Here is an 11,683-nt window from a genome sequence, read left to right as displayed (position 1 = left end):
CCAGCCTGGCCTGATTGATTAGCCTATAGACAAGTCCGGTCTCCAATGAATAATTAAAGCTCTTGTCCCTGAGTTGTCTGTCACACAGTATTGCTGACTTTTGGAAACCTCTGCTGTGGTTATATCTGAGTGGCAGTGTCACATCAGATGAGGCAGTGAGGATATCTGTAAGATCTTAAGGGCTCTAAAGACTTGTGGCAGCCTGAACAGGAAAGGAAAATTCAAACGCAACCATTTAATAAAATTTCATATTAACACAAATACACGGAAATATGAGTATAAGGAAATATATTAAATACATTCTTAGGGCCTGAAGCAATACCTGCCATTGTGCGGCAACAAATCATTCTCTTGTGAAATGCTGACGCTGTGATAGTTCAATATTGCCACCTGCTGTTTATGTAAATTAACACAGCAGGCTCAAACAGTTAAAACTTGCCATACTAACGAAAATTTTATAGTATTATCATTTGTAAATTTTGTTTTTCTGGGAGAAAGCCGCAAAGGGCACACCTGTTAAAATGAAACGAGTAAATAGCATAACCGTTACAATGAACGCTTGTGTGAGGCGGAACTTTACGTCTGCATTTGTATGTAGTGGAGGAGCTATTGGTTGCACGTGCAGGTAGCACCCACCACTTCCGCTGTTGACATCTGCTGGAGGTGTTTTCCAAGTTAATGCACACTAATCTTCTGTTTTCGTTAGTTTAAACAGCAGCATCTGAAAACAACTACCGTTATTATTATGACCCAGTAATGATATTGGTTTCTTTCGTGCGGACTTACTATGATGTAATACGGATACTTTGTCAATTTCTGGTACCCGTTAGCTTCCGCAGCAGCAGGTAGCTAGCTAGCTAACTAGCTAGCAAGGTAAGTTAGCGTTAACCAACAGCTAATGCCATCTAGCCACTGTGTTCTTTTCTCAGTTGATTGAATAGCTTTTGACGTGTCTAGTTATCGTTTGCACTAGATTGTGCATCAGTTCAAAACGATATAGATCAAAATAAGGGTACTGCTAAATACTAGTATAAGCAGTCCTAACTAAGCGGAAAGCCGGTTCACTGTCTTACCATTTCTACCTTATGTTTAGTTTGAGGGATCACCTACAGCTTGTCAAACTGCAGTCCTGAGTATTTTAGCTAGCTAACTACCTATACATTTGTCAGAGTAGCAAAAATCTTCACAATCTCCATAATTTAACTAGCAACCATATATAGGTATAAACAGATGTAGGTTATAGTGATGAATAATTAATTATATTTTCTTCTAGGAATTAGACATTTTGGCTTAGGTAGCTAGCTGGCTTATTGGTTGGCTGAAATGATAGATATTTTTTCGGTCTTCAGCTCATTATCATTTGTTTCTTGTAGCCTTGCAGACTGTTCAAGTTTAGATACAAATTGAGCTTGTATGATATAATGTCTGGAAAACTAATACGGGGGTAAACAATAATCGATATGTCCATGTCTTCAAAAGCTACACATTTTTATGTTTTATCTATAATACATTTAACTAATTAGAGCATAAGCTCCAAATTGAGAGAAGTGACAGTTAATAAACACAAGTAAAATTATCAAGTACCATCAACCAGAAAACCATTTGGAATGTTTTGGGTTCTACACTGAGTTGTCAGTTTATTACTTATTTAGGTATAGCTACTCTGTAGATTTATCCATGCTAATAGGTTACCAGTATATTTTTTTAGTCAGTTCTGTGTAGCCTACTCAGAATAGCTGCTGGTAATTGTCTTATTCTCTGCACAATTTTGCCATATTTAATGTGGCCTTTTTTATGAATAACCTGTTTAAAAAAACACTTTCATAAATTCTTAGTTTTCGATTTATGATGTGTTCATAAGTGTTGGCATATACAAGTCACATTTATATTATAAATGTATAATATATTTATATTATATTTACATTAATTTTTATATATTATATTATATATTATATTTACATTTATATTTACATTTATATTATAAATGTATATTAGAAGCGTCCAGCTGACCGCTGCATTTTGGTCAAAACCACGTCACAGTAAAACTTAACCTTAACACAGGGCACAGGACTCACATGTAATCAATGTATAATAAACTAACTTCAGAGTATAACATTAAATTACAATTTATAACTGACCATAAAACATTTGGAAGATTTTTTTTTTTTTTTTTGGTACAGCTATACCCAGTAAAGCAATCAGTCAGTGTAGTGTTCATGCATATAAATACTATATGGCATCACTGTTCAAAACCTTTTTAAAGCTTTAAAAAAAGAGTTTATATACCTATATTACCAGGAAGTGAACATGTCTGTCTAGGTTGATATGCATATTGTTTGGGTTGTTTTGCTGTTTGTTGTGTCACAATGTTTTCAAATTATCTTTGAGCAGGTGGGTGCGTGCGTGCGTGTGTGTGTGCGTGTGTGTGTGTGTGTGTGAGTGTGTGTATGTGTGAGTGCTTTGGTCAGCTATGCTGACACTGGCGAGTAAGCTGAAGAGAGAGGAGGGGGTGACAGCGAGAGGAGGTCCCGCAGGCTCCAACGATACCTCGCACAGAGTGTCCATCAGAGATCGGCTACTCATTAAAGGTACTATGGGCAAAGATCAACTGCTGATTAATGTTAATATATTAACAATGTAATGTTAATATATTAACTGATAGGCAGTTTTGGCATGCTTTTTCACATAGTTTATCTTCAGAAACAGGGTACCTTTCCCAAAGTTTGAGGTTTGGTATGGTCTGGACAGCACTGATGTGGACTGAGCAATGCAAGGTTTTCTCTTGTAGCAGATTCTGCTCCATTTTGGAAACAGGTGGAACTGTTTCAACTACTCAGGCAGGAGGGGCTTTTGGGGGCAGTTAATAGGGTGCTTTCCAGATGTAAAAGAGAATGGCTCTCAGAATCAGTCATGTTATTTTTCTGAGAAAGTCTCATCGAAAAAATCTGATTGCTCCTTAATCCAGTTCAGTGCTCTTTTAATGCATGATGAGCCCAAATATGAGCACCATAATCAGCACCATGAGGCTGAACTGTAATGAATCATAATCAAAGGCCAGTGTGATAGAGACTGTTGCCAATAATCAACAGTCTTGCATCTTTAAAGGGTATGTTCAGACTTGTGTGATTGCACTGTTAGTATGGTTTGTTGGGGTGAGAGCCCTACCTTTCGAACTCTGGTGCACACTAAACAAGTGGGCCGAGACCCCTTGGCATGTCAGTCTCAGTCCACTTCCAAATAAATATATGTGATGTTACAAGATGTGACCCTAAACACTGCATGAGAGCATAGAGTAGTGGTAACGAAACTGAGCAGATGGAAAATGTGGAGGAAAATGCCCCAATCTTGATTCAACAAATGTATCTGTATTATCTGAGTAAAAAAAAGAAGCAAAATTGCCCATGTATTCAAAATGCAATGATTCATTGCTCGCATTTATTTATTTTTTGTTAATGCATTGTGTGCAAGTAGGCCAATATAGTGTGCAAACGAAACCATGATGGAGAGACCATATAAAAGATGAGGGGCAGTGTGTCAAAGCTGTTTTTGTTGTTGTTGTTGTTATTAGGTCTAGCCCTGTTACTGTTGTTAAATATCCGTATTAAAAGAATGCGATAGGCTATCCCACATCTATTTGTTGAAATGAACTGGTGTACAATAAGAAGTCTGTCATAGATGACATTACTTTCTCAGGCTACAAAAACACTCGAAAGTGAAGTGCAGATACAGGTATTTAAGTGCAAAATTTGAGCCACCTAATTCTGCATTCCCATGCATGACTCCAGATGCTTAAATGAGCCTGTAAGGAAGATGTGAATCTCCAAGCGCGGGCAATAAGTATCGTCAATTCTGCTTGTGCATGTTGTTTTCTAAAAGTCTTGGTATAATATCGGTTAATTTGTAGATCATTTTAGAATATACTGATAATGCTGTAGAGGGTAAATTAAAAAGCAGTCCAGTTCAGTTCCCTCTGGCAGCAAAGTAGCCTAATTGGCTCAAGAGTTCATAAGAGTTCAACTAGGCTATTTACTGAACTTCAGATAAATACAAATAATGCTGGCACATTGTAGTTACGCTGGAAAATCCATACAGAAGAAGAAAATACATTGTTCTAAACAGTGTTGTGTTTCAAGAATATGCAAATAAAAACAGTTTATTCTTAAAAGGCATTCAGCTAGGGCTGAGGTGGGAAAAACAAGTGCCAGCTCCACTACACCACTGACAATGTGTAGTGTTTTTTTTACACGAGTAGGTAACACTGAAAGCTTCAGTGTACATTATCAAAAAGCTATTTGCAAGTTGGAGAGACATAGTATGAGATATGACCACACTTGGTCCTCATAGAAGGCTAAAATCTCCAGAGCATTGTCACTGTCTTCTGCCATGTTTTCACAGACACTAAACAAAACCATGTTGCATACTCGTTGTGCATATATCTTGGAGCCCGGTGCTAACTTTGCTAGATGCTGGACAGTATTTTATTTATTTTTTCTTTTTAATGACCATTAAAATTTGAAACTGTAATACTAATTGTCATGCATTTGACTGTGGTTTGCTGTGAAACCAGCAATGGTGTCATCCTTAATTCCTGATTATGATGGAGCAGCCCAAACAAAAACATGTTTTGGCATAAAGTAAATCATAGCCTGACGTTTAACGTTTTTATTTATTACGTTTTTGACACGCTTATGATTCGGTTGTCCACAGAGGACCACTTTAAACCATGAGTGCATTTATTTGTCCCATTTCACCTTCACGTCAGGGTTTTTATTTTTATTGTCCATATGGGCATGTGTAGTTCAGTATTTATTTTTATTTTTGATATGGGCCTGTGGCACCAAAACTGCAGCCATAGAAAATGTGCTATAAACAATCAGAACACACAAAAACAGAACCTTCAAAACATTTTGTATGAAACGTTTGGTCACCCTATCAGCTATCTGAGGCATGCTTTACATGTGTGTAGCGAACATGTCATATGATGTGGGCCAGAAAAGGGGAGCTCTATTTATAACACCCAGAGAGCAGCAGATCTTGAGCGGCCTTAACGAGTGGTATCCTTAGAACTGAACCTATTTGGTCTGCCCTGACCTAAAGCTTAAAGCCCACAGGAGCCAGTGACGTGTTGCATGGCAATTTCTTTGGTCTGGATGTCTTTTAGATTAACAGGTGTAGCAGGTGGCATTGTTTAAATGCAGCGCCGCGCAATGTGGATAAAAAATGCAATATTGTGATTATACTGCAGTTATATTTCTAAGACATATTAAAATGCAGTGCTGAACCTTTGATGTGAGTCACCCTAATGTTTTTATTTTTACTGAAATTATTTACATATGTTATATAAAGAACACTGCAGTTTGGAACAAATGAGATTGGTACACAATGAAAATAATGTAATATCTTAGTAATATCTTATCATTTTTCTATTAAAGCATTCATCTGTCAGTACTACAAAGGATAGTGTTGCAGTTATGTGCAGCCCTGTGTAAATGTTTTATCACAGCAGTACCGGTATGGCAACATTTTGGGTGTGCTCCTTAGAGGTGCAGTTTTTGCACTATTCTACTTCTCCTGGCAATATTCCCCTTGCAAATTTTTCGAAGGGTTTTTGGTTGTTTTGGTATTTATGTATAATTCATTGAGAAATTGTTTAAGTCTGGGTTTGTTCTTGATTGTTGTACATTGGCAGTTGTGCAGCCTAGTCTTTAAAAAAAACCTGGCCTTGATTCTATAAATTGTATTAATTTTAGACCAATTTGAAAACTGTCTTTTATCTCAAAAATTTTTTAACCTGGTTAAAATAGCTTTTAACCTAGAAGCAATTCTGACAATTTTTCGATTATATTTGAATGGATGTTGATGCTGGAGACTTGTATTTTTTGTTTCACCCGATATCGATGCGGCTTCCGATAATATTGATCATGGCATTTTGTGGAATATGCTGCATCTGTAGATTGGCATATCAAGGCCAGCTTTAAATTGGTTTACATCAAAATGTTTAATGTCTGCTGGAGACAGGATGTTCTTTATATGCTTATCATTTTTGAAGGGTTCCCCAAGGATCCCTTACATGCTCTTTCTGGGAAATTTGATTTGTCATTTTAATATACCTTATAATCTTTATGCTGGTGGTACTCAGCTTTATCTCTCTGTTAAGCAAGATGGTTTCAGCAGATTTAAAAAATCCAACTATATGTATAGTATCTATAATGGGATGGATGTCCTGAAATGTACTTTAGAAATCTGGGTGTGATTTTTGGTTCTCACCTAAATTTATCTGTGCACATATAAAGACTGTTAGAGTATTGCTACCTCCATTTGAGACATATAGCTAAAATGAGACAAAGGCTTTCCTTCCGGGACATAGAGAGAGATATCCTTCATCACATTATGTTAATTGTAATGCTTTATGTATGCACTATCACACATCTTAGGTTAGCCACAAATGCAGTGCCTCATGTTCTTACAAAGACTAGAAGAAAGGTGCATATTACTCCAGAACTGCCATCCCTGCATTGGCTGCCCATAAACTTTAGATTTGTCAGTTGCATATTCAGATGCAAGGACACTGAGGTCCTCCACTTAAGGCATCCTAGCAGTCCCAAGGAAAAAAGGAAGGTGATTGTGTTTTTGTAGGACGTGCTCCCACACGCCTGCCTTTAGATCTTACTCATTGAGTCTAAGGATCTGTTCAGAAAAAGACAAAAAAAACAAACAAAAAAAACCTCACTTTTTGAGGCTAGGGCATAGAAAATGTTATTCATTCAAATCATTATGCATTTTTGTGTATTTTTATGCATTTTATTAATCATCTTTGTTTTTTTTTTGTTCACTGTGAAATACTTTGTAGCTTGGAAAGGTGTTGTTATACAAATTATGGTTTATTTATCTACTTAGATATTTACCCATTGAAATGCACTCCTCGAAGCTGCATACAAATGTATTTAAAAACAAAAACAAAAAACTTTTCGCTTTTGTTTCTGTCCACAGAGGTCTCAGAGCTCGAGGCCAACCTTCCCAGTAAGTAAACATACATACATACATACATACATACATACAAACATTCATGCAAACATGTATGCATGCTCTTTATTCTGTAATTCTGGTTTATTGAACATGCAGTCTTGTAAAATGTCAAAAATGGTCTTTACTCAACATGAAATAAAGAATAACATTTTTACAAATATTTAACATAATTTATTTTCCTATTTTGTACCATGTAACTGAAAACGTCAGCCGATTCAATGTCATGTTTTCTCTGCTGAGCCTGGGACACTCCTGCATTACCTCCAATACTGTTTCCCCTTCTCTGACACATCTGATCCTCTTTCACACTGGTCGAGTTAAAGGATTCTCCCTGCCATTGTAAACATAAGGTGGTTCAGCAAAGTGTTTCTCACTTTTTTTAAGTTTGCAGTTAAAAATAATAAAAAAAAGTTTTAAGCTTTTTCCATTGCGGTGTATGTTATGTGATCGAAAATGCACAGTGACGCTGTTTACTTGGTAAAATAGACTGCCTGTCACCATGACAGGAACTGCATGCCTGTCAATCAGATTCCACATTCTAGCATCTCCAAGTTATGGCCCCGGTTTGGCTGGCTGTAATCAACACTGGATCAGACCTTTCTTTGTTTTTAAATTGCAGTATCTTGGTGGGCAGGTTTAGCTTAATACAGCCAGTTAACACACCTGCTTGCTGTGCACTTGAGTAGAGAGCAGTAGGCCTTATGACTCAATATTGATGTCAGTTTTAATATGTTTGTCACTGCATTATATTCCACTATATTCTAGTCATGCATTTAATCTGTAAGGAGAAGAGAGTTTTTCTTAAGTAGATGATAATTTATTTAATTAACCACACCCCTAGTCTCCATTTCAGATATTCTTCACCTAAGCCTTCAAAAAAGCAGGGAAAACCCTGGTTGTATCACGTTTGTTAGAGGAAAAAAAAAAAAAAAAGCACTGCTAGTTCTGAGTCACTAGTACTGTCAACCACTATGACTCGGACAGGAAAGCACTGGCCTAATGGAGGGAATCCATGAATGCAATCTCCATATGATATGCATAAGACTGCTGCCTTAATAAAGTGTTTTTTGTCTTGATGCAGATACCTGCAAGGTCACATTTCCTGATCCAAACAAGCTCCATTACTTTCAGCTTGCCATTTCTCCAGGTAAATTACTTCTATAACTTAAAGAACGTCCATGCTTATATAATGACAATAATGAATGTAAGTAGGGTGTTTGCATAATCTCCTTCTCTAATATAACTACATTCATGAGTTACTCAGCAGTATCAGCATGGGTTGGGTGAAATAGTTCCTTTAAGTCAAAAACTTTAAACTCAAATAACAGGCTGTAAAAGTGGAGCAAATCAAGCACATTTACTTGTATTTTGCCTCATTGTTTCTCCTTAGATGAAGGCTATTACCAGGGTGGGAAGTTTCAATTTGAAATTGAAGTCCCTGAAGCCTATAATATGGTGGTAAGTGGAGTTATCGTACCCTGACATGCCACCATATCAGATATTTCACACTCAAAGTTTTTAGGTGTTTTGGGGTGAAAATGTGATTTTGAGAACTGGAAAATAATTTTACAGAACATGGATTACATGTGCAGGATAACACTGATTCGCACACACGCACGCACGCACGCACGCACGCAGAGGCATATCTACGAAGCAGTGTAAGTACTGGTTTGGAGTGCACTAATATATAATCTTTATTAGATTTTAATTTTTTATTTTCCACTCCTCAGCCCCCTAAGGTGAAGTGTTTGACGAGAATATGGCACCCGAACATTGCAGAGACGGGGGAAATCTGCCTTAGGTACTGATATTTGTTCATTCATATCCTTAGAGTGTTTAGATGCATCTTCTCATCATAATTAATTAATCATGTGATTGATTCAACTAGATGTGTAAGGTTATTCAAGTAAGCCAGCAGCCTTATTACTGCTAGACAGTGTCATTGCTATTTTCAGTTATTGCTGGTTACTCGTTTTCATTCATTATTTATTTACTTATTAAATATATCAAACATTTGTTTGAGCTTTGTTATTATTGAATGTTGTCCCTTAGCTTACTAAGAGAGCATTCAATCGACGGCACAGGCTGGGCACCAACACGCACACTGAAGGTGACTCCACTCCAGCCATCACACAACAGCACACTTGAGCACACGATGTCACTCAAATGCTATACTTGTCATCACACTTGAATGCTACAAACGACATTATGCGAATGCAACACGTGCCATCATACTTGAGTGTATAAGCCATGCCAGTATAAGCCAACAGAAGATAAGCGGCTGTATCTTTTTTTTTCATCCACAGCTTGTTAACATTGTCAGTGTGGAGTCACTCTTAAAGATTTTAAAGATGTACTTAAAGACTGGAGCATACATAAGCACAAAGTGGCTTTGTTGTGCCTATATTTCCCAGCATAGTCCCTATACTGCAATTTATCATGAGGCCGTTATCCCAACATAACAGCAGTTTAAAAATGTGATTTCAGGTGAATGATATTTTGGCATTGGACTGTTTTCACATGCAGCTCACCTAGTGTATATTTGTATACTAATCTGTAGTGTTCTCTTTTTAGGATGTAGTATGGGGATTGAATTCGCTGTTCACTGTAAGTGTTGTCTATTTCTCTCTCTATCTTTTATTTATTTATATATATATATATATATATATATATGATACACACACACACACACACACACACACAGGCAGTTTTTTTAAGATCTGTTGTTTATATGGTATAGTGAAGTACAACTATAATTTATACATTTCATAAGTTTTTAAACTTTGACAAATACATCCAGTTTAAGCAAAGACTTAATATTTATAGTATTGACCCTTCTTTTTAAGACTTCTGCAATTTGCCTTGGCATGCTGGATATCAGCTTCTGGGCAAAATCTTGACTGATGGGGACCCATTCTTGCCTATTCAGTGCTGGAAATTGATCACAGTTTCTGTGTTTTTGTTTGTTTACCCACTTTATGAGGACTGACCAGAGGTTTTCAATGAGATTGATATCTGGGGATGCACCCAAAATTTTAATTTTTTGTTCACTGAGCCACTTGGTTATCACTTTTGCCTTATGACATGGTGCTCTGTCATGCTGGAAAAATAAATGATCATCACCAAATTGGTTTTGGATCATTGGGAGAAGTTGCTGTTGGAGGATGTTGTGATACCATTCCTTATTCCTTTAAAAATTTATGAAATACTTATAATTGTACTTCACTATACCATATAAACATATAACCAAAGGATCTAAAAAATCTGAGGCAGTAAACTTTGTGAAAACCAAAATTTGTGTCAGTCTCTCAACTTTTGGCCACAACTGTACATACACACACTCACATACATATATAGAGGTAGTAAAAATTGCAGTTACATACAGGTAAACCAGTTTATATACGTGTGTGTGCACGCGTGTGTGTGTGTATATATATGTATATGTATGTGTGTATGTATATATATATATATATATATATATATATATATATATATATATATATCTATCTTTCCTAGTAGTATAATCAAATTAGAACAATAAAATAAGATCCCAGCACTAGATTCAAGTGAAGATTTAGTGCTGCACTCTGTCAGCTTTGGTTTTCAAATTGTTATAACCAGGAACAAACAACACAAGCCCTTTCATTTTTTTCTCCTCAAGTTCTGAGACAATTTGAGTTCACTTTTAAACCTGATCTAACATATCATTAAGTAAATAGCAATGTAAGCAATAGTTTATTGCTCTGTGCACTCCTATCGTGTTTTTTGTCTCTTGTGGTTCTGCTGGGTGGTCTGATATAAGATGTGCTTATCAAAGCTGGAAACAAAGAATCATAGTGATATATTTCAGAAAGCTGACATCCTGTAACAAGAATAAACAGGCCTGTTTTCCCCAGGATCTTTTGAATTTTGACGACCCATTGAACATTGATGCGGCGGAACATCATTTACGGGATAAGGTGAGCTCAAGTGCTCATTGGCATATTCTTCACATAGCAGTGTTGAGAATTGTTCAATCTGGTCACACCACAGTCTCATTCTTTTGTTAACCATAACTTGTTCTTGTTTGTTGGTTTGATTTTCCATCAAAAATTATTTGATCAGGCAGGGTAGAGGGATTATGGCTGAGCCCTAATGTTGGTTATACTTTAGAAACTTAAAAATGATGTCTTTGAAGCTTTTAAAATAATCCCTTAAAGATAATTTGGGGTTGTTGGAATAACTGATGTTGCTTAGCACTTAGCAGTTTATGCCATGTGTGCGTGTGAAAATGTCTGAGGGAGAGGGAGTGATAGGGTGAGCAATGTATGTCTGTTTAAGATGTTAATAATACCCTCCCACTACCCCCATATCTGTTCCAGGATGACTTCAGGAGCAAAGTGCAGGACTTCATCAGAAGTTATGCAAGATGACGTGCGCTACCTTGCGTCACTCCGCTACATAACGCCTACTCAACGAGCCCTGAGTGCAATGGACACGAAACCCTCAATCATTGACAAATGCCATGTGAAAGAAATGACATGTGGCTTGAATCGCGAGTTCCCGCGTGTCAGGAAAGGGATTGGTGGGCTTGTCTTTAGGTTTTGTTTGTTTGTTGTTTTTTCTTTAAACTTGTTCAGGGCTGTCTGAGGAAGCCCACAGTCTACCACAGCTGGTC

The 11,683-nt window shown here is 36.8% G+C and overlaps 1 protein-coding gene across 1 annotated transcript in view; it reads left to right on the top strand.

The window, feature by feature from the left end:
- The first annotated feature begins 624 nt into the window (after positions 1-624).
- Positions 625-11,683, top strand: part of ube2f (ubiquitin-conjugating enzyme E2F (putative)) — an 11,715-nt gene continuing 656 nt past the window's right edge. Inside the window, exons 1-10 of the mRNA XM_027028204.2 lie at positions 625-873; positions 2,392-2,588; positions 6,991-7,020; positions 8,108-8,173; positions 8,417-8,484; positions 8,757-8,827; positions 9,079-9,136; positions 9,601-9,633; positions 10,923-10,985; positions 11,388-11,683. The exon at positions 11,388-11,683 is cut by the window's right edge and continues 656 nt beyond it. Coding sequence (XP_026884005.2) covers positions 2,471-2,588; positions 6,991-7,020; positions 8,108-8,173; positions 8,417-8,484; positions 8,757-8,827; positions 9,079-9,136; positions 9,601-9,633; positions 10,923-10,985; positions 11,388-11,438 — 558 coding nt within the window. The 5' untranslated portion in view covers positions 625-873; positions 2,392-2,470 and the 3' untranslated portion in view covers positions 11,439-11,683. The remainder of the gene's footprint in view (positions 874-2,391; positions 2,589-6,990; positions 7,021-8,107; positions 8,174-8,416; positions 8,485-8,756; positions 8,828-9,078; positions 9,137-9,600; positions 9,634-10,922; positions 10,986-11,387) is intronic.

Source organism: Electrophorus electricus, chromosome 16 (assembly GCF_013358815.1).
Source record: "Electrophorus electricus isolate fEleEle1 chromosome 16, fEleEle1.pri, whole genome shotgun sequence".
NCBI classification, from domain to species: Eukaryota; Metazoa; Chordata; class Actinopteri; order Gymnotiformes; family Gymnotidae; genus Electrophorus; species Electrophorus electricus.
This window is presented reverse-complemented; position numbering and strand designations above follow the sequence as displayed.